General features: G+C 49.6%; 3 protein-coding genes across 4 annotated transcripts; 1 reads left to right on the top strand and 2 right to left on the bottom strand.

Annotated features, from left to right (window-relative positions):
- Window positions 1–70: 70 nt before the first annotated feature.
- On the bottom strand, window positions 71–7,125 carry CTDNEP1 (CTD nuclear envelope phosphatase 1). The gene is made up of 8 exons (XM_058559879.1): window positions 6,345–7,125; window positions 3,603–3,669; window positions 3,384–3,502; window positions 3,097–3,168; window positions 2,565–2,681; window positions 2,225–2,336; window positions 1,699–1,783; window positions 71–1,389 (listed from the first exon to the last, which is right to left on the bottom strand). The coding sequence occupies exons 1-8, from the start codon at window positions 6,444–6,446 to the stop codon at window positions 1,329–1,331; spliced, it is 735 nt and encodes a 244-aa protein (XP_058415862.1). The 5' UTR covers window positions 6,447–7,125; the 3' UTR covers window positions 71–1,328.
- A 485-nt stretch (window positions 7,126–7,610) lies between these two features.
- Window positions 7,611–13,806, top strand: ELP5 (elongator acetyltransferase complex subunit 5). Of its 2 annotated transcripts, XM_058559877.1 has the most exons (8): window positions 7,615–7,751; window positions 7,912–7,972; window positions 8,057–8,137; window positions 9,840–10,060; window positions 11,202–11,383; window positions 11,930–12,025; window positions 12,171–12,271; window positions 12,920–13,806. In XM_058559877.1, exons 1-8 carry the CDS (start codon window positions 7,616–7,618, stop codon window positions 13,032–13,034), a joined length of 993 nt encoding a protein of 330 aa, XP_058415860.1. In that variant the 5' UTR covers window position 7,615; the 3' UTR covers window positions 13,035–13,806. The 2 variants fall into 2 exon arrangements, with proteins under 2 accessions (XP_058415861.1, XP_058415860.1); XM_058559878.1 differs by lacking the exon at window positions 12,171–12,271 and having other exon boundaries at window positions 7,611–7,751.
- On the bottom strand, window positions 13,582–15,946 carry CLDN7 (claudin 7). The gene is made up of 4 exons (XM_058559881.1): window positions 15,296–15,946; window positions 14,242–14,406; window positions 14,051–14,135; window positions 13,582–13,964 (listed from the first exon to the last, which is right to left on the bottom strand). The coding sequence occupies exons 1-4, from the start codon at window positions 15,516–15,518 to the stop codon at window positions 13,802–13,804; spliced, it is 636 nt and encodes a 211-aa protein (XP_058415864.1). The 5' UTR covers window positions 15,519–15,946; the 3' UTR covers window positions 13,582–13,801.
- Between the last annotated feature and the right edge of the window lie 10,879 nt (window positions 15,947–26,825).

Here is a 26,825-nt window from a genome sequence, read left to right as displayed (position 1 = left end):
TGGTACGCTAAAGGCGGCCGTTGACACCAAAACAAAGTAGTACCCAAGCAGAGGAGGTGGTCTCCGGCAATTACGGACGACAAAAAGGAAATATATATTTGGAGAGACGCACAGAACGCTTAGGTTCCAGGAATGAGTGGACCAATAGGGACTGGAGAGGAGGTCCGAAAGGTAGGGACTACGTCAGCGCGGAAGAACACTTTAAGTATTTGTAACAGAAAAATCATGTGATCTTGGAGAAGGGCGGAGCGTCACGTGGCGGGTGCGAGGAAGTAGAGCCGGCTTCGGAAGGAGGGCGCTGAGGGGTGGAAGCGCCGGGGTGGAGCGGAGAGAGCCGAGGACCCGGGGCAGCTGCCGCCTGGGGGCAGCCCGTGCTTAGCTTGTCCACGTCAGTCCCCCAAGCGAAGCCCGGCCTCTCTCCAGCTATATGCCTGTTCTGGCGTCCAGGTTTCTCCTCCTTTCATACTTCTATGTTATACTGCGCTAAAGCTCAAGTTCCTTCAGGACACGCAGCTGTCCTTTCACTCCCTGCCAGGCCGCCCATCCTGTCACTAAGACCCTTCCCGCCAAAGCATAGATATTGATGTTAACTCTTTCATCCCCGAAAAGCCAGCACCACCTTTCCTCCTACCCTTCTTGGGCCCAACAGCAGTCTCTTTCCCCTCTGCCTAGGGGACAGGGAGGGTGTAAACCATGACCCCTCCCCTCATTTCCCCAAACCCCAGAGAAGGCTCTAGGGCAGCTTTGGTTTCAAAGTTATAATGCATGGTTTAAAAGAGAGGAAAGAAAAAAAAGAGAAAGGTGGTTACAGATCTGAGGGAATCTAGGAAGAAGGGAAAATAGAGTGAAAAGTAAGGGGGGGACAAGTTTGGGGAAAATCCAGTGGCCCAAAATCCCAGTTTCCCACCCACAGCCCAGCCCTTGGAGTGAAGAATTAGTCATTTTTGTACAAGAGTTTTTAAAAAATCAAATCACAACAAAGCTGGCTTGGCTTCTCTTTGAGCCTCCTAGATTACCGAATGTCTCTCACTCTGGCCAGTCCTGTCTCTCCACCACAGACACTGTTTCGGCTCTCCTAGGTCTCGGCTTATGTCCCAGTCTAGGGTTTCCAGGGAGTGCGAACACGAAGTTAGAGTGAGGCTGCTTCAGAGTCTGGCCCATGTGTCCATCCAAACTCCATATGGAGTGCGGGGCTCCCAGGGCAGAGAGGGGTGGGAGGGGCAGACCCTGCCCATGCAGTCCTCACCATTTGACAGGGCATCAGACGGCATCCTGAGGGCTCACCCTCCCTTCCCCCCCACCCCACTCAGGTGGAGGGGGAGCAGCTGTCACCAGAGCCTATGTTGGTGAAGGTTTCGGCTCAGCACAGAACGAACATCAGCGGTGAACCTGGGATGACAATAACTTGCATTGGTAGAGTCCTTATAGTTGATATCCTCACAACACTACTGTAAGGCAGCCTCATTGGAGACGTGGGGCAGAAATGATCACCATTTTCACTGGATGAGACTGAGATTCAGTTTGCCCAAAATTCAATGGCTAAAAGTGATAAGCTTTAGTGTAAGAAGACCTGGGTTCAAATGCTAAGTTCTTAAGGGAAGAGAGATAAGTTAAGTAAAACAGGACAAACTTTTATTCCCTCTTGGGATCCCCCACCTCCTCCTTGCCTCGGAAATCTAAATGTCTAGCTTCCCTTACCTGAGGGCATCCAGCATCGGAAGCAGGTTGAGAAGGGCGGTATCACTGGGGTCACTGAACCAGGATTTGATGGGGATGGCATTGTCTAGGTTGAGTGAAGATACACATGAGAAGAAACAAAGAATTCAAGAGAGACACTGTTTTTTTCTTTTATTTCGGGGTAGGGATCATTCTTTAAATACATACCTCACTGAACCGCACCCTGCCCCCACCGCCCAAACTCAACAACCTAAGTAAAACCTTCCTGATTTATTCTCCAAAATAAAATTAAACTTTAATCACCATATCTCATACTAGTGTGAGACTTTTAGCAAAATTTATTGCCATTGTGTCTCACCTGAAGCAAGTTTGATATGGGAAATCTAATGTATGAAGTGGACATGTGGCAGAGGAGGGATGTCTCATTTAAAAGAGAAACAATTTACATCCTGACCTACAGTAAACCAGGGAATCCCAGCTCTATGCATTCAAAATACCTCCTCAAAACCATTTCCTGGTCCTGCCAGACTCACCACCTTCCCCATACCTGGATGGCTCCTGTAAGCCCCTGGAGAGTTATCCAGGATCACAATGCTGGAGAGGTCACTGTGGACCACAGAGAGGTCCTTGATGTAGCTGCCCAATTCCAAAGTGCAGTGCTGGAAGGCAGGGTGAGCTGGCATCAGAAGGAGACTCGCGCTCTGTGACTGCTCCCCTAATCCCAACAACACCCATGGGCAGCCAACTCTCACAACAGAGATCATACCATACACCTCCCCCTCATGCCCAGAAGGTCCCATTCCAGGGCAAATTGCCTCAAACTCAAATCCTGCCCTGGTGGTCTGCCTCCCAAGCCTAACTCTTAGACCTGGATTCGAGCCCCTTACCTGTCTGTAGTATCTCCTCTTGAGAATGCTTCTGCTATTGTCCAGTTTATCTGCCACAGCAGAGCCATAAATCTCCATGCTTGCTGTGAACACCACCAGCTCATACCACTGGCTCACCTGAAATAGATCGCAGGAAAGAGGTGTCAGAAGAGGTGATCATTCATTTAGACATACAGTTCCCTTTCACTAGGAATCCAGTCTAGTCCTTCAGGCCTTTCAGCAACATCGAATGTCTCTGGGAACACAAAATTCTGAACGCCCCCAAACTCAGAGTCTTAGGCACCATACACCCTTAAGATTCAGAGAGGTGAGAACAAAAGAGCAGGAAGCCTGTGGAAAAATAGAATTACATCAACACAACAAATGAACCCAAACTATCAAAAGCCATTTTCTAATCATCCCACAACCTCCCCTCTCCAAAACTGCCCTTACCCATTTCTCCTCACCCCTTACTTCCTCCAGATCCTCTAAATTCCCAGAGCCCTAAAACCATTCCTTCATCACAGAGCTCCCTTTAGCTGCGCAAACTCACCACTTCTAAGAAGAAATCCACATGGGGCCTCTTATGTACAAAAAACCGGACAGGATGTTTGTCTATTACCACCTGTAGAGGAACGGTGAAAGGCTGGGAGAAGTCCTGAGCACAACACAGGCCTAAAGGACACCCCCTACCCTCCCACTGCCTGCTTCCCCCCTTCAGGCTCACACTGGTGCCAAGAAATGGAGACGGGGACAAGACTCTCTGGGACCAGGAAAGGGAGTCCAGGTCTAAGCAGAATAATGGACATAACCATTTCATCACTTCCCACCACCACACACCTTGAGGATGAAGTCAGGAGGTGTTCCAGGCCGGACTGTGGGCCTCAGGACCCCATCATGATGGGAGTGAATAAGTGTCTCATCCAGATCCAGCACCAGGATCTTCCTCTTCACCTGGCCTGAACCACAACGGGAAGGGATAACACCAACCAACCTCCAGCCCAGACCCTGAACCCTACTACCTCACCTTAAAACAGTCTTCCCAGCCAGCAAACTCACCTAGCCGATTCCGGGACACAGGAGATAAGGGAAGGATATCATATCGAACAGTTTGGTACTGAATTACCTAAGAATAACAAGGGAGAGGATTAGAACTCTTGACAAGGAAATCTTCCTCAGTAACAATGATAGGTAGCGCGTGTTGAACAGTTACCGTATGTTGGGCACCACGTAACTGATTTAGGATTATTTCATTTAATCCTCAAAACAACCCTAATAACAATAATATCATTTCTGTTTTAAAAGCGAAGAAACCGAGGCTTGGAGAGGTTAAATACCTTGCCTAAGGCCATAGAGCTAGGAATTATCTTATTTAGTTGTTTGTCTCCTCAATTAGAATGAAAATTCCATGAGAACATGGATTCTGTCTCCATCATGGTTGTATTCCTAGAACACTGTAGCAGGGATGGTCACAACATTAGAATGGATGAAGTGGTGAAACTGGGATTGTACCCATGCAGTCCCACCCAAGAACCTGCCCTCTTAATCATGATATTATGCTGCTACCCTGAACAAAGAAATGCACTGCCCTCCCCACCTCCACCCCAGGGATTCTTTGTGACAACTCCCATCACCTCCACTTGGGAACTGAGAACCTCAGATTCCTTAGTGGACAGGGAATAGAAGTCAGGAGGGGAGGTCCTTGGGTGCCTAAGGGGAATAGAGGATGAGGGAATCCGGGGGTTGTCAAGTCAGCTAAGTTCCTCTGGCTAGGGGCCACCAGGCCTATTTTAACCAGCCACCTGTCCATTTCTGTCTCTACTAGCCAAGTCACAAGTTGCAGAGAACCTCATCCCTCTGAACAGCCTCCTTATCCTGGTACCCAGGGCAAGGCAGAGAACACTGGAAAGCCCCATCTGCCAGGCAGACCGAGAGAGTATCAAGAAGGCCAGAGTGAAGTAAGGACTGTGAGTGAGAGGTGAGGAAGGGACAAGGACGTCACCACCTCAGCCTTCCAGCTTCTCCAAGCCTTCTCTAGAGGCTCCCATTTCTAATACTCGGATATCCCCCATGCAAAGCCCGACAATTCACTCCTCTGCTCTTTTCTTCTAAAGCATAGACAAATGCTCTTCAGTTCATCCCTAGGCCCCAAGCCTCACCAAAAGCAGGCTCCCCCCTTGCAAACCAAAGGGCCCTCTACCCCTAATCCCAAGGCATCTGCCCTTCTTTTCTCCCTGGGCTGTGATGAGAGCCGCAACAGCTCGGGTGTCCTGCCCTGCTATCTCGGATTGCACATGCTGGGCATGTAGGGAATGCTCCAAGCAACTGCCAGAAAGGGGGCGGGAGGAGAAACCACATTGGAAGGGAAGGGAAGACAAAAGGCTGTGGGGTCAGTGCTGCCCAGAGGAGAGCAATTTTGCAAGTGACTAGCCTCTGGATGCACTGGAGCACTACTCCCTGCACCCAGAATAGAAAACTGATGTGTTAGGAAGAGAAGAGGGGATGCTCGGAGTGAGACCAAGCAGAAAGGATGGCAGCTAACATGTAAAGAAAACCCCAGGAGCTAGCCCCACACACATCTCAGCACCTCTGACTCCAAATTCTTCTTGGCTTCTAACTCCTGTCTTAGGGAAATAGCCCTGCCTACAACCATGACCACCCAGAACAATCCTCACCCTAAATCAGGAAGTGAAGGGAGTAGACCGGTAAAGGAGAGACTGAATCCAAGGCCAGGCCCATTCCCCCAAATCAACAAGTCAACCACCACTACCACCCAGGGCTTTCTGGAAAGTCCATGACCTAAGCAGCCCCTACCTGGTTTTATTTTTTCAAGTTTTATTGAGGTAGGCCAAAGAGTAAAGACCACAGAACCTCTGCACCCCAGCTCACTGAATTCTCCCCAGATTCCTTCAGAGGAATGTCCCCAGTTGAGGATGAGAACACAAGAGCACATTCATTAAATGATGTTAGCCTAAGGAGCTTTGACCTTGGAGAAAAGCTATGGGGGAGGGAACCGGGAGATATTTGGGTACATTCACACAGTCTCCACTCCCCACAGTATCCCTCATAATGCTAAGGTCTCCTGGAGCAACTAACATGCCCTCAGATTCAAGTTCTACAACTGACAAGCACTGTTTTCTGATTCGGACACCCAAACTTTAATGTGCTCCCTTCCACAACTAAAGCAGCCCATCATAAATGCATCTTTTCTAGTCCCAGGGTCTCAATAAATTCAGATACACTATGAAATAAGTTTTCAGGCTTTTTTGGAGGAGTTCCCTTCCTGCCAACCGCAGGGGTTTCTCCTTCACACCGAGGGCTTTTCCCAAGTTCCCATTCTTGTTTGCCACATATGCCCTCCCACTCGCCCCCACCCTTGACACATAAGCCCGTCTCTCCCTTGTTATAAGACCAAACACACACGGAAGTTCCGAATAATAGGAGGGTCTTTCACAAGCCCACATCAACAGATCTGCTGCCATCAAACAGGTGTTCCCCGCCTCTCGGTTTCTTTAGCAACAACTCCAGCTTTCTTAAAGAGCGCCCCACCCACCACCCTAGCCCCCAAGAGTTGCCAAATCCTGTCCCCGGTTAGGCCGCCCCCACCTCGGTTCTACTACAAGGGTCTCCTTCCTCCCTATCCCACCCCATGTCCAGCTAAGGGGGCCCTAAATTCTCTAACGGGAGAAACTGACAGCAGGACTCCGTTCCTAGGCCCAAACAGAGGCCCGACACTTTCCAAAAACCCGTGAGCACCGCTCACTGAGGTCCCCACCATCACCAGCGCCCACCCCAGCTCACCGTGCGGATCTGCCTCCGCAAAAGGTAAATGAAGAAGCTCCAGAGCTTGGCGGCGAAGGCCACGAACGTGCGCAGCCCCAGCAGACACTGCGTCCGCATCATCCCGATGACCCCGGCACCGCCGGCCCCGGGGCCCCCGCGGCCCAGCTCCGCCAGCCCCCCGGGGGCAGCCCCCCGCCGCCGGGAGGGGGAACGGGGGCCCCGAGTGGCAGGAGAGGCTGCAGAGAGGGGCACGGAGCGGGCAGCTCAGAAAGCCACCCTGGGCGAGGGGAAAGCCCAGCAGAACCGGGAGCTGGGGGACAGGCGTGGGCAGCCCGCGGGGGCCCACATGGGCGGGGAGTGGCACCGACGGCTTCGCGGAGGCTGCGGGCCGAGACAGGTCGGGCTAGGACGGGGTCCTCCGAGACCAGACTAGAAGGGGATGGAGAATTGGGGGAGGGGGCGGTGGGGGAGGGGGACTAGGGAGAAGGGAGGGAGGGAGAAGGAAGGGGGAGGGGAAGGGGGAAGCGGAGGGTGGCCTGCTGCGCAGGCGCGCTAGGGGGCTGCCCGCGGGAAGGGGGCGGGCGGGCGGGGGCAGCGGCGCGCGAAGGGCTGCGGCGGCGGCGACGAACAGGCCAGCTGAGCGAAGGAGCGGGGAAGGAGGGGGAGGGGGAGCCGAAGGGCGCGGATGGCTGGATAGGAGCGGCCTCCCCCTCCCCGAGGTCGGGGGTGCCTTAGCCGCTGGGGAGCGGGGCTGCAGCCTCTACAGCTGGATTTCCCACTCTGACAGGCGCCATTTTACCGCCCAAAGAGCTCCCTCCTCCTTTCTTCCCCCCTCCTCTTCCCCTCTGACACTACTTCCGGTGGTGACGTGTATTCGCTTCACCGGGACTAATGTTCCCCCTACACGGTCTATGGGGGTGGGGACAAGGAGAGCGGACTGCCCCCAACAAGGCCGCAGTATCGCGCACGCGCAGAAGGTGGCGGAGGGCGGGGCCAGAGGAGAAGCCGACCCCCGCCTCGAACGGCGTGGGCGGGGCGGGGTGACGTCACTTGCCCCCGAGGCTCGGACCCGTCCGTCGGGCTCGAGCGGTCTCCTCCCCCACCCGCGGACAACTGCCCCAACGGCTCTTCCTGCCTAGGCAAGGTGGGAATGCAGAGAGGGGCGTCAGCCGTACGTCTGTGCGCCAGGGCTCGGGACGGGCCCCTCCGCGTGCGCATCCCTGAAATATTGCACATAATCACCTCTCATTCCAGACTATGCGGGGTCTTAGTGGAGGCAGTAATCATGGATGCCCCGCCCCTTTCACCTGGAAGGGGCGGGGCAGCGGGCCCTGACGCCATCAGAGAGCGTCCGAAGAGGTAGCGGGCGGGAGTTGGAGATGTTGGAGTCGCTTTTGGCCCTTGGCGGCCTGGTGCTGCTGAGGGGTGAGCGCCACAGGCACAGGGGCTTCGGAGCCGGGCTCAGGGAGCGCAAGTGGAAAGGAAGGGCCACGGGTCACAGGCTAGGGGTGGAGGTCGCGACGAGTTCGTGAAAGCGGAAACGTAAGTGTTCTCACGCTGTTTATCTCTCTCTCGCTCTCCCCAGACTCCGTGGAGTGGGAGGGGCGCAGTCTCTTGAAGGCGCTTATCAAGAAATCTGCAGTGTGGTGAGTATACGGCAGCGTCTCCTTGTCCTCCCCGGGAAGGAAGCGTGGGCCCCACTCTGACACTTCCCCGCATCTCTGCCTCAGTGGGGAACAAGTCCACATCCTGGGCTGTGAAGTGAGCGAGGAAGAGTTTCGTGAAGGTTTTGACTCCAGTATCAACAGCCGGTAAGTACAAACTGGAAGAGATTTAATTGGATGTGGGACCTCTATTGCTGAGAAACTTCCCTTACAGCAGGAGGCGCAGAACCTCGTGTGTATTAGCAACTACTTAAATATTCATTGAATGAATGGATATGGGTCTTTCGTGAGGCAAGAATTAGTAAGAGGAATGATGAGTGGTAGCTGGAGAATCCAAAGTAGAGACTGTAGAAGTTGGGAGAGAAAAAGAGAGTAATAAAAGGCCAACAGTACAGGTTAGCACCAGAGGCTGAACTGAAGGGTAAGAATAAACACGTTATGCCTTTTGAGTTACTGGAAATCTGGCGATGCTTAATCCAGACGTGGATTCCAAACTCGCATCAACACTAACTGTAAGCTGCTGAGGGACTTGTCGTGCAGGTAGAGGGAACAGCTTTTGCAAAATTAGAGAGGTGTGGAAGGCATACCTGTTCGTGGGAGGTGGAAGCGCTTCCTGAGGTCAGACAAAGAGGTACTTGATAGTAAAGGGTCTTACAGAACACATGAAAAGGAGTTTAGATGTTATCCTAAAGGCAGTGGGGAGTCATTTGAATATTTGGGAGTAGAGTGGTGACATCATACCTGTTAGACTAGTCTAGGGTGGACTACAGTGTGGAGAATGTGTTGGAAGCGCGCAGCCTGGAGATAGGGAGACCAGGTGGGAAGACTATTGCAGTAATCCAGGTTCAATCAGGTGTATATGTACTGAGCACCAGTTCCGAACCATCTGCTGTGCTAGGCACTGGAGATACAGCAGTGAATGAGGCAGACATGGTCCCTGTCCTAATGAATCTTAGAGAATAATGATAGGAGATGACAGAGGCCTGCCTTAAGGCAGTGGCAGTAGGGAGGCAGAGTTTAGGACAAACATAAAAGGAGTTGAGCAGGTAGAATTTCCAGGACTCATAGACTGATGTAGTGTAGAGGAAAGCATCCAGATCAGGAGGTCCTTGAGCACATCTAAATGCCTGGTTAAGAGAGATTACTTCCTGGTCTGGGTGGCTCAGTGGATAATAATAGTTTACCTCTGTCTGTTGAGCCCTCATTTTGTATCAGCCATTGTGTTAGAGATGATGCTGTATGTTCAGATGGCATTCACAAGAGAAGCAGAAGATAGAAAGGTATCTGGGAACAAGTTCTGCCACCATGAAGCTTTCCCAGGATTTCTAGCCCATGCCAGACTCCTTTTCCTGAACTGCTATTTTATTTGTGGTTATTACCACATGACTTAATTCTTGACCTTCTCTAAGGTATTCTACAGGCAGGAACCATGTCTCATGTCCTCTCCTTTCTCTTTATCCATCTAAAGAATGATGTGCTTTAGGCACCACTCAGGAAATAATTGATAATGATGATAGCTAACATTTATCAAGTACTTAGTATCAAGCACTGTGCTAAATGTCAAGAGGTTCGTATCCCTATTTTACAAATGAAGAAACTGAGTCTTAAAGAGATTAAGTGATTTATCAGTTAGGTGACCTTGGGCAAGTAGCAAAGCCAAGCCTGAGGGTCAGGGCTGTCTGACACCAAAGTCTGTGCTCTCAATCACTATATTCTACCTCTCAGTAATTACCTTTCACAAAATTTAGGATATTCAATCGAGAAAGCAGAGCCACATAGATCAGAGGATGAAGTTCAAGATTAGGCGGAGGGGGCGGTGTTATGTTGTCTCCTATTTTCCCTTATGCAGGCTGGTTTACCATGACCTCTTCAGAGACCCTCTCAACTGGTCAAAGACTGCAGAAGCCCTTCCTGGGGGGCCCCTGGGAGCCTTGAGAGCAATGTGCAGGAGGACAAATCCTGGTCCTGTCACCATTGCTCTGGATTCACTCAGCTGGCTGCTGCTTCACCTTCCCTGCACCACACTCTGCCAGACCCTGCATGCTCTGAGCCATCAGGACTCCCGCCCTGGTGAGACCCTTCCTTTGTTACTTCCCCTCATACATCTTCCCCTGCTGAGGAATGTGCGCCTTTCCACCCTAAGAAAAAACATATCAAGGATCTCCAGTTGGACCTTCTTTCATCTCTTCAATCTCTATTCTAGTTCTTGACTTCTCCATAATCCCATCTACCAATCACTTTTTTTTTCTTCTCCAAGTTCTTTCTTACTCATTCATTTTATCCATTCAACATTCATTCAATAAATATTAAATATATACAATGTGTCAGGTACAATTCTAGATAACAGGAAAATAAAAACTAACTGTACTCAGGTTCTTGCCTTCCAGGAGCTCAAAGTCCCATAAAGGATACAGAGAGTAAACAAGCAGTTCCAAGATAATCTGATAAGGGCTGTCTTGGTAAAGGAACATGCACAGAGCACCTTAAGGAAGGAACTGTCTTAAAGAGCAAGGGGTCAGCCAGGCAAATTTGGTCAGGCCAGGGGCACTGGGACTAACCCTGAAGTACACTGTGGGTTCTAGAATGGGCTTTGGAGTCAGATACTCAGCTTTGTATTAAGGTGCTTGATCTCATTGTTTCAGTTTCCTCTGTGAAAGTGGGGGAGTTTCTAGTATTAGAGTGACCACTTGGAATTGCTGTTTTCGTAGGTCAGATATGGTCACGTGTCAAATATCAGCCATTTCTCTGGTTCAATCTAAAAATTCTGACTTTTATAAGGATTGAAATGTTAAAGTGTTTAGTGCAGTGCCTGACACTCTGTAAATGCTCCCAAAAAGGAAGGGAATCAAAGGCACTGACTGGGATCTTGGCAAATTCGCAAAATTGCAAGTAGTTTAGTGTGTAAAGAGTTGAAGCTGGAAAGTAAGCCAAAACCAGATGATGCAAGCATTAATTCCATCCTGGAGGCCATGAGGGGGTCCTGAGGACTGAAGTCAGAGTGGTGCCAATTGGAATTGGGAAGTGTCTTAAAGGTGAGGGCTGACAGGCTCAGAGCAGGGCAGTGAAACTGGCGATGTAAGTCAGGATTGTGGCAAAGCTGTGATGGAATGTGGGTCTCTCCTTCCTTCTTCCCTCTTCACTTTGATCCCAGGCCTCTACTCTGAATGCTCTCTGCTGCCCTTTGTGCCGTACATTTCCTGTCCTTCTCCAGGTGACAGCTCCCCAGTGGAGCAGGTGCATGTGCTGGGCCTGCTACATGAAGAGCTTCATGGCCCAGGCCCCGTGGGAGCATTGAGCAGCCTTGCTCAGACTGAGGTGACCCTGAGTGGCACAATGGGTCAGGCCTCTGCCCACATCCTCTATCGGAGGCCCCAACAGCGCCCAACCCATCAGGTCAGCAGAAGCATGGGAGGACTGGGGGTTGGGGTCAGAAAGAGGGGAAGTCTCAATGGGAAAAGCAATAAAAAAATGGTGTGATTGAGTACTTCTTTGTGCTTTCATTGTTTCTTCGTTTCCCTCATTTAATCTTCACAGCTACCCTGTGAGGTAGATGGTTTTATTATCTCCATTCTGCAGTCTGGGAAGTAAAGTCCAGGAACATTTAAATTTGAGTCACTTACCCAAGATAACAGACAGTAAGTGGTAGAGCCAGGATTTGAACTCAAGATCGCCTGACTCGCATCTTGTGAGCTTAATCAATGAAAGATACTGCCTTCCAGGAAATGGAAAAGGAGGAAAGACTGAGAGTGGTTCCTGGTGGGGGAGAAGGAACAAGTTCATATAGAGAGGTTTGAAGAAGGGGTGAGATGTGGAGAGCAAGAGGTGAAAGCAGCCAATTACATAGATGACTCGGGGCTGGGGGTGTTAGGTCCCGAGTTCTCTTTGGTTTGTTCAATAAGATGGAAAAAACCTTTTTGATACTCTTCTTTCTTTCCCCAGACTCAGTGGTTCTCCATCCTGCCTGACTTCAGCCTGGATCTCCAAGGGGGGCCCCGGCTAGAGTCCCAGCCCCTCCCAGATCCTCACACACCTCCGGTATCTGAGTGTGCCAGGGCTGGAACAAGGGAATGGAGTTTGGGATCTGGCAAAAGGAGAGAAGAGACTAAAAACTGCAGAGGTTGGGGGTAGGGTCAGGGATTCCAGCGATGGGGCAGAGTGGCAGCATCCTTTATACCCGCAGGTGGACCCCACGACTCATTTGACATTTAACCTTCACCTATCCAAGAAAGAGAAAGAAGCCAAAGATAGCCTGACCCTGCCCTTCCAGTTCAGCTCTGAAAAGTAAGGTTGGGGCCTAGGTGCTCGGATCCCTGAGTAGAGCCCAGCATCTGGGCCTGAGAGGTGGGGCAACAGCAGGTTATTGATTAAACTGACTTTATAGGGGCTGAAGTCCACCTCCAGAGACAAGTCTGGGGAGTGGTTCTCTACCCACCCATACCCCATCAATGGCAAAGGGCTTTTATGTCTCTTCTCTCCATTAGAGCCTTGGGTCCCAGCTCCAGTCATCCCCAGAGCAATCTGAGCCTGGGCTGAGCCAGACCAGACCCCGGGGAAGTGGCCCTATCTCTAGGCAGTGGTGCTAGGAGGACAGGAAACTGAATGGGTATGGCAAAGGCAGGTTAATAAGGGCTTAGCAGATGCCTGTTGTTCTGTGCCCAGTGTGTGGGTGGATGAAGCAAGACTACAGCAAGATCCTTGCCCTCAAGCTGCTAAGAACTTAAGGTATTATTAGGAGAGCAGTATAAAAGTATCAATTCCAGTACCAAAAGGGTGCTTCAGTACTAGCTAAACAAAGAGGTCAGAGAAAGGGACTTGGACCAAGAAAACATGGAGGCCAAAGAGGGAGGCAGTCACCAGAAAGAGGGTATCCAGACATGACCCCTATTATCCACCCTTACCAACACCAATTCTCTCCTTCTCTGTCTTCAGACAGCAGGCTCTACTGTGCCCTGGGCCAGGTCAGGCTACCAGCCACATCTTCTATGAGCCAGATGCTTATGATGACCTGGACCAAGAAGACCCAGATGATGACCTAGATGTTTGACTGGCCAGGAGATCTGACTGGACTATAATTGGAAGGGGAGGAGGAAGACCTTGGGTCCCTAACTATCCTTCTCTTGTTCATGTTGTCCTTGCCCTGTCCCTGCTGCACCTTTGTTACCTGTGTCTACGGAGGCCCTGCCCTATGACCCATGAGGGAGCAACATCTAAGCAGGGCCAAAAGTGCGATGGGGGCATGGGGGAAGGTCAGAGAATAGAAACTCCCCCCCAAGCCTAATAAAAATCTTAATTTTTTTATTAAAAAAGAAACTCTTTGGGAGCTATTTAAGCAAGAGTTGGGAATGGAAGGAACTGGAGGATGGGAATGGATGAGGGAAGCCAAGCACCTGAGGCTTCTGTAGTCAATAGTCAAAGTATTAGGGCCTGAATGACAGTGAAATGGTTGGGCAGAGATGGCCTTGCACACTATTGGTGCTCGATAAGTGTCTTTTTAACTGAAGCAGGTGTACTTTAGGTTCCAGGCTCCCTGCAAGGTTCTGGATGGGAAGAAAGTAAAGGGCCTTAAGGGGAAAAAAAAAAAAGAAGCCTACTTTCCAAAACATACTGTTTATTACTGTACAAAAAGCACAACCTCCCCTCTTTTCGTCTCCCCCATCCACCCCCCCAGGGAACTGTACACGGTGTGCAGGGCTGGAGTGACCAGAGGCTTCTGCTACGCACCCTGCCCAAGGGCTGGGTTCTCTGCCTCAGGTCCTCTCAGGTGTCTGGGCACACCCATAGGCTGCCAGGCTGGGGCAGAGGGGTCCCAGCTCACACATACTCCTTGGCAGAGTTAGGCTTAGGGTAGGAGCGGGGTGCACGGTACGCAGCTTTGCTCTCACTTCCAGGACAGGAGAAAGACAGCAGGGCACCTCCCAGGAGGACCAGAGCGGACGCTGCCCAGCCAATGAAGATGGCGGGACCAAACTCATACCTACAGAGAGAAGATTGGGGTCAGAAACCCTGGCCTGCCTCTCCTGACCCCAGACCTGTCCTCTTAGGCAGGGGTCCCCTACTTACTTAGCATTCATGGGGACCAGCGAATTGTAAAAGTCTGTGACAATCTGGTGGCCATACCAGGAGCAAGCTATCAAGGCAGCAAGACCTGGAGAGAGAATGAGGATTCAGTATTGTGGCCCTCAAACCAGTACCTTGCCCACCCTTACTCCTCCAAGATGGAAGAGCGGAGGGCCCTTGAACCTGTGGCTCACCTGCCACGACGAAAATGATGCCTCCGGCCATGGCTATACGGGCCTTCTTCACTTTGTCGTCTCCCCCACAGTTTGTACACTTCATGCCCATCGTGGCCACGAACATGGCCAGGAAGCCCAGCACCAGGGATACCACCATTAGGGCTCTGGTGGCTTGCAGGGACGCTGCAGTGAAGGGTGAAGGAGGCCGTCATTGCTGGAAATGCAGGAGGCCCTCCGACGGCTCCAGCCTTCGAGCCGCCCGCCGGGCACACTAACTAGGCACACTAACTAGACGGGCGCTGGATCCCGCAGCGGGTCAGGGCCTCCCCGCCCCGCGACGAAGTCCGGGGCCTGAGCTGGGTGGATCCCGCCGGCTTCCGACTCCGCAGCCTTCCTGCTCCGCCCCGCCCTCTGCTGTAGGACCCGCCCGGGGCGCCAGGGTTTCGATGAAACTGCCCCGGGCCGGGGGAAGGGTGAAAGGGGACAGCAATGAGAAGCGGAGGCGGTGGCCGGAGCCCCCGCCAGGGCCGCAGGTCTCGCTCTGCGTCCCACCTCTGACCCCACTATCGGAGCCACCGGGTTTGCGGCTTCGGCTAATCAGCCGATAAGATTAGAGGCCAAAGGCGGCGGCCCAAGTCGTACAGAGCGCACGGCTCCTCGGCCCTCGGTCCGACCCCGCGGCCTCCGCCCCGCGCGGCCTTTTGTCGGGGAGAAAAGGGCGGGAGATGGCGGAGGCCATTGCCTGCCCAGGGCGGTGGGGGAGGGGAGACCCCCGCCTAGGGCTCGGCTCCCCCTGAGGGGCTTGGGCCGCCGGGCACCAAGCCGAGAAGGAGGCCTGCTGGGAGCGGAAGAGGGGCGCAGCCTGCCGGGGTGCAGGCCCACATGGGCCGCCAGAACCCCGGCCCGCTCGGGCCCAGCCCCACTGCCACGGCCCGACCGCTTCCGCTTCCTCCTCCCCCGCCTGCTCCCCGGCAACCAGGGCGTCGGGTCGTGGGGCCGCGGGCCCTGCCCCGCACCCCACCCCGCGACCTCGGCCCTGGGCGCGTCCGCCCCGTCGGTCCTGCGGCCTTACCCGACAGGGAGAGCACCGAGTCGTACGATTTGCAGCTCATCAGGCCCGTGCTCTGCGTGACGCAGTCCATCCACAGCCCCTTGTACATGGCCTGGGCCGTGATGATGTTGTCGCCCGCGTACGAGCTCATCTGCCACTGAGGGATGGCAGTGGCGGCCACCAGGCCAGCCCAGCCCAGCACAGCCATGGCAAAGCCCAGCAGCTGCAGGCCCGAATTGGCCATTTCCGCCCTTGGAAAAGACTAGGGGCGCCGGGTGGGCGACTCTGCAGTAAAACAAACAAACCTTGAGAGGCAACCCCACAAAAGACAACTTGGGGTGGAGTTTTAAGTCACCCAAAGAGACAAAAAAGTTTTTGGTCGAGTGACTGCAAATCTTCTTGACACCCGAGGTAAACACAAACCGACTCCTCCGGCGGGGCGAGGGTCTCACAGCAGAGGGAACAGGTTGCGCCCGGAGTACTGGTGGCCGACAAAAGCGATCCGCGAAGGCCAGGCGGTTCCCTCCCGCGCCCTCGGCGACCCTACCTAAACAAAAGGTGGAGGGGCCGTATGGGCGCGGTCCTGGATGCTGGAAGTCCCCAAAGTGCCCTGGGCTGTCCGCCCGAGGCTGCCGTGCGGAGAGGCTGTTCAGCGGTCAGCAGGCAGGTGCGAGCCGACAGGTGCGGCGCACCTGAGTATATGTAGGGCGTCGGGGGCGCGCCCCCGCGGGCACCGGGAGCGCGAGAGCGGGGGCGGGACTGGAGGGGCGGCCGAGGGTGACCTGACGTCACCGAAGGGACACTCACCTGAGCCGGAAGTCCTGGCCCCCACCCCTCCTTGCCCAGGTGAAGAGGAAGAAACCTGAGCACCAGGGTCACGCCCCTTCGCTTGCCGGGCTTTGACCGCAGATGGAGAGGAGGCGGAGGCTTCTCAGGAGTCCCAAGCTCAGAGTTAGCCCCTCTGGACTCGACTTCCCTCGGGCACCAGGATGCCCCTTCCCCTCTCCCCCAACAGGTGCTCCCAGGACGCTGCGGAGCCAGGGGCTGGAGGTGGGGGGGCGGGGAGGGGCGGAGGGGATGCCTCTGGCCAGCCTTGGCCCCGCCCTTCACCCCGCTGGGACTCTTGGTTTCTACTCTAGGCGCTCTTCGCCCCGCCCTACTTTCACCCCCTCCCTCTGCTCTTCTCCTGTTTCTTCAGTCTCCTATCCTAGCCGATCCCACCTTCAGTAGCCCTAGCTCCAATCCCTCAGAACTCTCCACTTCAGCAGCCTTGTTGGAGTTTCCAAGCCCAGAGCCACTGCCCCAGCACCCACCCGCCCTCGGCTGCTCTCCGTCGCCCACCTACCCTGCCCTCCTACCCTGCCCTCCAACAGACGCCCGGCTTCCAGACATGGCGCCCCACCACCCCAAATCTTCTTGGCCCCCCATTCCGATCCCTGACATGATTTACTGCCTGGGCCCTTCACACCCCACCTCCCTGCGGTCACTGTCCCCTCCCGCATCAAGGGTCCTTGTAGCAGAAAGAAGAAACCACTGAGACTAGAAACCAGTAAAATGTGGGGAGCAGGGTAAGGGCTAGGTCAGAGTCTTGGCCACACCCATCGTTCCCCTCCCTTGGAGTCTCTCCAAACCTGCCCGCCACCCTTCCCTCTTCCTCCTCCCCCCAGCCATACATGCATTTCTTTTTCCTTCATCCTGAGCCGGGACCTGCCTATTTGTGTGAGTTCTCCCGTCCTCTCCCGGTTCTGTCCACCCTAACGTCTGGCTCACCCTAACGCCTCAGACTCCCATCTCACCCTCAGGTTTCTGCTCTTATTCTCCCCAAGCTATTGCCCATCCTTCCTCCAAGACATCTTTTCCAAGCATCCCCCATTTACTCATTCCTCCCACATCTTTAGTCATCTCCGGGTTCCTGCCTTTCCTGCTTCCTATTTCACTCCCCTCTCTTTTAGTCTACCTTCCTTCCCTATCTCCAACCCCTTGGGAGCACCGAAATCACCAAGTAGTCTTTCTCTGCATTTTCCTATGTGCACATCGCTGGCCCCCCTGTATCTACCTCTTCTCCAACCTCCTCACACCTCAGACTCACACACCTTTATTGCTGTCTCTCTCATTTCATTTTTCTCTCTCCTTTTTTTACCTTAACTCTCTCACATTTCCCATCTTTGTTCCTCCCTCTCATTCTCTCTTTCCTTCTTTTATTCATAAACTTATTAAGGGTCCCCTCTGGCTAAGCTAATTAGCCTGCTTTTCTATAAAATGCAGACTTTAATGAACTCTTTATTATTCATTTTTATTGTTCTACTTTTTGATTAACCGTGAGGGACTTTTTAAGTGCTTTCCAGCTCTAAAATTCCATGTTTTTCATTACTTAAGTTTATCCAACTTCTCTCCAAGCTCACTGCCACCACCTCAGGACAAGCCACCATCACCTCTTGTCCCCACACTGCAACTGCCTCCAAACCAATCTCCTGCTTCCCCACTATTCTCCAGAGGGACTTTTTTTTTTTTTTTTTTACAAACTTTGATCTTGTCACTTCCTGTTTAAAATTTTTTTAATCTTCCAATGGCACTCCTTTGCTCCTATTGCCCTATTGGATTTGGCAAATAAATGTCACACCATGGCTGACCAGACTCTCTGTGCTTCAGCCACACTGGCCTTCTCTGTTCCTGAAGGGTAGCTATGTTCCTTCCCACCAAAGCACCTTGCACACTGTCTACTCTAGGGCTGGATGCTCTTCTCCATCTACCCCCACCCACCTTGCTCTACCCAGCTAACCAACTCTTCGCTCAGCTCTTAGCTCCAATATCACTTCTCCTGGGAAGCCTGGCCTGACTCCCCACCCCAGATCACCTGCTGAATGCTCTCACCAATACCTGTACTTTTCTTTCAAAGCCCTTATCATAGTTTGAAACTATTTACTTTGTGTGGTTCTTTATTCAGTGTCAGTCTCCCTACTGTACTATAAGTTCCAAGAACACAGAGATGTGTCTGGATTTTATCACTAATAAATATTTGATAAATGAATGAATAAATTGCAAATTAACAATATTTTCATCCACTTGTTCAACAAATATTCTCTGAGTGCCTATATAATGTATCAGGCACCATGCTTGACACTAGGGATACAGCTGTAAACAAGACAGATAAGGAGGCTGCACTCATGTCACTTGGATTCTAGAGGGAGAAAGCAGGCAATAAAGACATTTAAAAAATGGTGCATGTTTTGAAAGCAATAGAAAAGCAATAATGTGATGAGGTTGGGTCTGCTCTGGAGTGAGGTCAGGGAGAGTTTTCTGAGGAAGTGACTGTTAAATAATGAGCCAGTCATGAGAGAACCATGTTGTAGGCAGAGGGGACAGCAAGTGCTAAGACCCTGTGTTGATTGCCTCTTTGAGACTTGTTTTTTCATGTGTGTGTGAGGAAGATCAGCCTTGAGCTAACACCCGTGCCAATCCTCCTCTTTTTGCTGAGGAAGACCAGCTCTGAGCTAACATCTATTGCCAATCCTCCTCCTTTTTTTTTTTCCCCCAAAGCCCCAGTAGATAGTTGTATGTCATAGTTGCACATCCTTCTAGTTGCTGTATGTGGGACGCGGCTCAGCATGGCTGGAGAAGCGGTGCGTCGGTGCGCGCCCAGGATCCAAACCCGGGCCACCAGTAGCGGAGCGTGCACGCTTAACCGCTAAGCCACGGGGCCGGCCCCTGAGACTTGTAATATTAACTTATAGCAGGATGTCTCAACCTCAGCACTATTGACACTTGGGGCCAGATAATTCTTTGTAGTGGGTGACCGTCCTGTGCATTGTAGGATATTTAGCAGCATCCTTGACTTCTACTGATTAGATGTCAGTAGAACCCTCCACCAAACCCCAGTGTGACAATCAAGAATGTCTCCAGACTGCCAGATGTCCCAGTGAGGGGAGAGGCAAAATTGGTCCCAATTAAGATCTGCTGATTTAAAGTGTGACCAGTCAGCATCGTTGTGGACTTTTTTCTCTAGCAGCATTCAAGTAAAGAGCAAGTAGACAGATGGTTGGAATTAGCCAGGGTTGGGGTTTTGCTAGAAAGAGGGAAAAGAGATTTTAAGGTATTTGCTTGAGAGTGATTATGTGTTAGATCATGGCTATAAACTGGGTAAGTAGGAGAGTAAGCATGAAAAGGGGTTGATGGATAGTGAAAAACTGATAGAGACAATGGTTTAGAGATCTCCATAAAATGAAAGGAATGGGGATACGTGAGTAAATGAACTGGAAGGCTGGGAGGTGATCATCAGAGGTGGGGGGCTTGAATTCAATAAATTGGAAGAGGTTGTTTCTGGAGATGACAAAGCCTAGGGTAGGGGCCTGAGGACAGGCTGAAGAGAAAGCTCATTGGAGATGAGACTGAGGCCTGAGAAGCTACAATTAGATGGAGTACCTTGATGGATTTTGAAGTCAGCAACAATGATGATAGGAACATAGGTGTAAAGAGGAAGATGATGAGGCAGGTGTTAGAGTTATCAGTGAATGTGGGTGAATGGCCAGGCTGGGAGACCCCAGCAACAATTAGAGGGAGTAGTTGATATAATTCCAGACATGAACCTCAAAGGAGCAGAGGATTTCGAAGAATGAAGGAAGAATAATGGTCTAGAAGTAGCATTGGGGAGCAATACTCCCAGCTCCAGACCCTCAGGTATGTGACGTAAAACCAAAACACAAGCCTCTATTAAGAGGGCTGCGGGGAAGAGTGTCCTCCAAGAAAGCCAGGCTTCAGTAAGGTCTGGGAAAGGAACATTCAGAGAAGAGTCTGGGAAATTAAGGATGATGACAGACACTGAGTCCAGAGGTCACACTGGAAGAGTTTGAAATATCAAGTTTGGTTGGAAAATTGGGTTAGAGGATATACACCACCGCATGGGCATGACAGGTGATATTATGAGGTAAGCAATAGGTAAGCAACTCGGTATGCAAACTCAACCAACTTGATTGTTTCCATGGGAAAATGTATACTGAGTTCTGAAAAACTAACGGATTAACTTCAGAAACTTGCAATATTATTTTAATATTATACAGTATTATTCAAAAACTAATTATTATACTGGTCACACCAAGAAGTTATAGACCCAAGGCAGATAAAATATTACAAGTTCTAATTCCATCTCCTTCAGGAATTTATTCTTGGGCCTCAATTTTCTCCTCTAGAGAATAAGAGTGATAATATTTGCTTAGGAAACAGGAGGCTGGGCCAGGTGATCTCTGGTTTGGCCCGGAGTACGTATCTGAGATACAGATCTGGAGAAGGAGTGAAAAAGTGAGCAGCTCATTTTATGAGGCTACGGTAATTTTGCCTATGAAATCATTAGAGGATAATATAATAAAAGTATTATAAACCCATTTCATCTATAAATATAGATGCAAAAGTCCTTAATAAAATATTACTTAACCAAATATAGAAGTGTATTTAAAGAGTAATACATCACAAACAAGGGCAGTTTGTCCCAGGAGTGCAAGTGTTTTAGTATTAGAAAACCCATCAATGTAATTCACCACTTTAATATACTGAAGGAAAAAAATTACAGTTACCTCAATCAATGATTTTAAAAAGTATTTGAGGGTCTGGCCCAGTGGTGCAGCAGTTAAGTGCACGCATTCCACTTCTGCAGCCGGGTTTGCCGGTTTGTATCCCGGGCGCAGAGCTACTCACTGCTCATCAAGCCAGGCAAAAATAAAGAAAAAGCGTTTGATAAGTTTCAACACCTATTTATGATACAAACCCTTAGCAAACAAAGATTAGAAAGAAAATTCTCATACTTAATGAAGAAATTTTAAACATCTCTTTTGCGATTGAAAAAAGCACAAAGATGCCCACTGTTACCACTTTTGTTTGACAAAGTCCCAGTGGTCTTGATTAGTACTACAAGGAAAGAAAAGAAAGAAGTAGTGCAAAGATTGAAAGGGACAAAATAAAATTGATTTGCAGATGACATAATCATTTACTTAGAAAAGCAAATAGAATCAACAGAGAGACAGAACTAGCAAGGGTGTTCAGCAAGGTTGCTGTATACAAAATCAACCTACAGAAAAAAATCACTAGTATTTTACTACACCAGCAATAATCATCAGAAAATGTAATAAAAAATAACATTCATTTGCATCAGTGACAAAAATTATAAAGCATCTAGGAATTAACCAAGTGTTCACAAAACCTCAGTAGAAAAAATTTTTTAATTCAAGTAAAGGACATAAAAGATGACCTGAATAAATAGAGAAATAATCCATGCTCTTAAATGGGATCATTTAACATTATAAAGATATTAGTTGTCTCCAGAATAATCTATAATTTGATATATTATCAATAAATCCACCTTTTTTTCATTAAAAGTCTTGATGAGTTTACCCCCAAAATTGTATGGAGCAATAAAAGACCCCCAGAAGGTTAAGTCAACTTCGAAATGAAAGAGTAACAAGAGGGGTTTTGCCCTTCCAGAAATTTAAACTTGCTACAAAGCATCCTGAAAAACAGCAACAATAACAATGTAATATTAGTGCAAGAACAGACAGAAACACCAATGGAACAGAATACAACCCAAAGGCAGACACTTTTATATATCAGAATTTGATATGTGGCTCAATAAGAGAAAAATAAATTGGATCCCTAGCCCCCCAAATAAGAATGTACTCTAGGTGGATTAAAGAGACCTAAATGTGAAGAGTAAAACTATAAAGTTATTGGAAGAAAATACAAAAGAATATCTTTGAATGGTGCAGAGATGGAAAAGATATGTACATTTTCAAAATCACAAATGATAAGGGAAAAAATGATCCATTTGATTGCATCAAAATTAAGGATTTCTATTCAATGAAGCTCACCAGGGAAAAATTAATAGGCAGACATAGAATGATAGAAAATATTTGCAATGTCCAAATCTGACAAAGAACTGATTTTTTTTTAATGTCTTGTCAATCAGCAAGAAAAATACTTCAAGAGAAAGCAGGCAGAGACTATAAGGAGGGAATTTACAAAAGAAGAAAGCCAAGGTGCTAACAAGAGTTTAAAGGGATGCTCCAAGGCATAAGTAATCAGAGAAAACTGCAGTAAGATATCGCTGTTCACCTACTGAACTGACAAATACTAGAAATCCAAATAATTTCTCATGTATTTGATTAAAATCTTGTATAGTCCATTCTGGATTTAAAAAGACTGACCCTCTTCAATGCTGGTGAGGGAGCAGAGGAACTGGAACCCTCATACGTTGCTGGTGTGAATGTAAAATGGTTACAACCACTTTGGAAAAGAGTTGTGCAGTTTCATGAAAAGTTAATAAACACCTATCATATAATCCAGCCATTCTACTCCTAGATGTTTTCCAAGAGAAGTGAAAGCGTATGTCCATACAAAGACTTGCACATGAATGTTCCTAGCAGCTTTATTTATAAAAGCCTAAAACTGAAATAACCCAAATGTCCATCAATAGTTGAATGCATAATCAAATTGATTATTATTGATAATCAAATCAATAATATTCAGCAATAAAAAGGAATGTACTCTTGATCCACACAACAGCATAGATGAATCTCAGTAATTAAGTGAAAAAAGCCAGACAAAAAGAGTACATTCTGTATGATTCTATTTATATACAATTCTAGAAAATGCAAACTAGTCTATAATGACAGAAGGCAGATCAGTGGTTGCCTAGAGGGTGGGGGAAAAGGCTGAAGGGAGGGATTACAAAGAGGTACAAGGAAACTTTGGGGGTAATGGATATGTTCATTATCTTGATTGTGGGGTGGCGTCACGGATGTTTATGTATGTCAAAACTTATCAAATTGTATGCTTTAAATATGTATGTGCACTTTATTTGTCAGTTATATTTCAATAAAGCTGTTTTAAAAAATAAAAACAAAAAACCTTATTCAATTCAATCTATTCTAAGCACTATATGAGTATTACATTATTCACCTTTATTAAAACCCTAAGATGCAGATACTATTATTATCTCCCTTCTCATTTTACAGATGAAGTGAATTAGGCGCAAAGAGCTTAGGTATCTTTCCCAAGGGCACAAAGTTAGTAAGTGTCAGAGCTGGGGCTCAAACTCAGGCAGTTTGGACCCAGAATCCTTAACTCTGCTGCCTCCGGGTGGATGCTGACTGAGAGGTGGTGGTGGCAAAACCCTCCCACACCGCTGATGGAAGTGGAGACTGGGACAGCCATTGTGACGAGCGAGCTGGTAGTACTTAGTCAAGTTAGGTATAAGTATACCCTATGACTCAGCAATTCCACTCCTGGAGACAGACATAAATAAAGACATAGACATGGGCATAGGCAGAGATACATCTCCCAAAGTAGTTCTCATAGGACTCCGTAATGGACCTTGTATGAAAATGTTCATTGCCATATTATTTCTTGCGGTTGGGAACTGGAGGTCACATGGGTGCTCATCATTGAGATTGTGAGCAAGTCAAATGTGGTGTGACTGATACTGTGGAGTATTATGCAACAATAAATTAGATAATCACAGAACATGAGTGGGTTTTTAAAAACATAGTGCTTACTGAAAATAGGTAAGATCAGAATGAAATGTATAACAAGATGCTATTTACATAAATTAAAAATGTCTGCACATAAAACAACTCATATTTTGCAAGAGCAGAAACAAAAAAAGTGAGCATATTAAATGCTTGGAATGGCTGCCTTTTGAGTGAAGACAAATGAGAAATGGGTATGGAAATAAAAGAGAATAGTTTTAAAATAAAAACAAAATAAGACATAGATCAGTGAAAACAATGTACCAAGAACAGTGTCATTAATTCAATTCTCTGCACCTGAGACCCTAATATATAGACAAAATGCAGTGAAGGGACAAAGGGAGGAGATAACATTGCTGGAGCTCAAGAGTCAAGGTTTCCCTCTGGAAGCTGGAAGCAAAGTGGGTCTGTAGAGTAGGAACTGGAGGCAGAGAGAGGGAGAGAGAAACATCCTGGCTTTCTCCTGCCCTCCGATCACTCACCTACCATGGGCTGAATCCAGCCAGAAGGCACTGAACACAGGAGCTTAGAAAACAAAAACCTGCAGGAATTAGCTCCCCACAATATAGGGCAGAATTTAGGAAGGGCTACAATTGGTTCTGAGATCAAACAGGCCAAGGATTACTATGCAAGATCAACACACACATACACTCACACACACACACATACACATGCTCCAGTGCAAAGTTCTCACTTGTGTCATGTGTCTCTCCCTCCTTTCCAATCCTCTATCAATCAACCCCTTACCCCCCCTTCCAGGACATTTTTCTTCTTCTCTCCCAACTCTCTCCTTATTCCTCTTTTCCCTCCTCTTCTATTTCCCCAACACTTTCTCCACGCTCTTTAAACTACTCCATCTCCTATGTCTAGCTCTGACTGGCTTTTCTTGATTCCACTTTCCCTGGGGTTTAAACTCCTAGAAGGGTCCCTGAGAAGCATCAGAAACAAAGCATCTGAATGACAGCAGGGATGTGCCTTGCCCCCCCCAAGGGGCAGGACAGACCCCAGGGTGCTGGACCCCAGCCCTGGACTCTACCTACTACACTGACTGGTCACCTGCCCCCAACCTCTGCCCTCCCTCCTAGTCTCTTTTTCCTCTCGGCCCCTTTCTTTCAAGGCTTTTCCCCTCTCCTTGCCCTCCTCCCTTTGTAGTACTCCAGCATCCCTGGTTCTCCTTTTACCTTCCTGATCCGTCCCTCTCTGCTTCCATCAATTGCCTCTGTTCCTTTCTGCTCATAAATGACTGGTTCTCCTCAACGTTCAGACCTTAGTTCTTCATCTATATCCCCTTAGTCAGATAGGTGGAGCCATTCACCAAATCACAAAGCTGTTCTCCTTTGTGATTGCTCCCCAATCTGCACTCTTGGCCATCAGGAGCAGACCTTCATTTCATTCATTCGACAAACATTTACTGAGTGCCAGCCCCTAGGCTGGGTGCTGGGGATACAGAGGTAAACAAGATGACTTTCTGCCCTCAAGCCTGAAGTACAGAGAAGAAATGATGACAACATACTACATTGGGGACACAGCTTTCTGGAGGAAAGCCAAGGGAAGTTTCACAGAGGGGGTGAGGATTTTTTGAAGGATGAATAGGAGTCCTCTGGTGTTCCAGACTGAGGGATTAGTATGACAAAGGCACCAAGGAGTGGAACTGCACTGTGTCTTCTGAGTACAAGAAGGAGTTAGGTATTAAAACTTGGAGAGGATAGAAGGTGAGGCAGAGATAGGAAAGGCAGGAGGTTTTGTTCACTCTGAAAAGGGGTTTGAATTTGACGGTGGGGGCAACAAAGAGCCAGTGTTTTGGGGGGTGGGAGTGATGAGACTGAACTTTTTGTACTATTGTACTCTGCCCTCCATTGTAAGGGAAGAGGAGGGGCAGGAAGACCAGTCAGTCAGGTGGTGGGCTGGACCAAAGTGGCAGCATTACAGGTGGAGAAAATGAGATGAATGTGAGTTTAGGAGGTCAAAACACCAATGTCGGTAAAACCGAATAAAGTGGGGTGCAGGAGAGGAGGAATCAAGCATGACTTCCAGGATTCTGATAGGAGTGACAGGATGGCTAACGGGACCATTCACTGGGATAAGAAAGTCAGGAGGAGGAGCAGGTTTGGACATGCTGATCATGTGAGCTGCCCCATCCAGGCGGTAGCTGAACACTCGGATCTAGAGCTCCAGAATGAGGCGTGGGTTAGATGTAACTGAAGCCTTAGAGAGGTAGAATGGCGAGGGACCGTGGGCCAGAGACTATCCTGGCCCGATCCGCTGCGGAGCCTCGCTCTCCCTCCAGGTGGCACTACAGTCCCACGCTTCGGAGCCGCGCGCCCTGGGTATTCGGAGTGTTCCGCTGCTCTCAGGACTCGCCGACTGTAGGTCGCGCCCTCCTCGCTGTGCAGGTTTTAACTGGGAATTCAAACCCCGAGCAGCCTCCAGAGAGCGTGTCCAAGTTGTCCACGCGGTCAGCACATGAGTGGCGACTCAGGGACCTCAGGAGTGGTGGAGTGGTTGGTGTGACCACCTGTCTCTCGGGCCTCCTCCAGAAAGGAAAGTGGGGAGCAAGTGGAGGGCAAGGTCCAAATGGACAGTGCCCGGAGCTGGGATGCAAGGAAAGTGGACCACCAAGCCCAGACCCTCGACTCACCAGGAGCGGAATTTCCTGTCCCCTAGGGCCACCTCTGCGTAGGAAGCGTGTAATGGACCCTTTAAGGCTCCATCTCCCTGCCCTCCCCCGCCTGGGACAAGCCGGGACACCCGGGACCTGACATTTGGCGTCTCCCGACGTGGGAGCTAAAAATAAATGCTCCGGGTTACTTCAGGCCATTGCTCCTCACCCACCCCGCGCCCGCCTCGCGCGCCGAGTCTCAAGCCGCCCGAGTTCTCTCCAGGGCAAGTATACCTGGCCCATCCCCTCCTCTCGGACCCCGCTGTCGCTTCTTCGTCGCTCTAAGTCGCTTCTTTGGCCCATAACCTGGGCTGGTGGGCGGAGTCTTCACAAGAGGAGGGGCGGGGCCTTCTGAGCTCGAAGGACGCTTGTCTCAAACCTT

Source organism: Diceros bicornis, chromosome 18, assembly GCF_020826845.1.
Source record: "Diceros bicornis minor isolate mBicDic1 chromosome 18, mDicBic1.mat.cur, whole genome shotgun sequence".
NCBI lineage: Eukaryota > Metazoa > Chordata > Mammalia > Perissodactyla > Rhinocerotidae > Diceros > Diceros bicornis.
The sequence above is the reverse complement of the archived record's forward strand: the minus strand, read 5'-3'. Positions and strand labels throughout refer to the sequence as shown.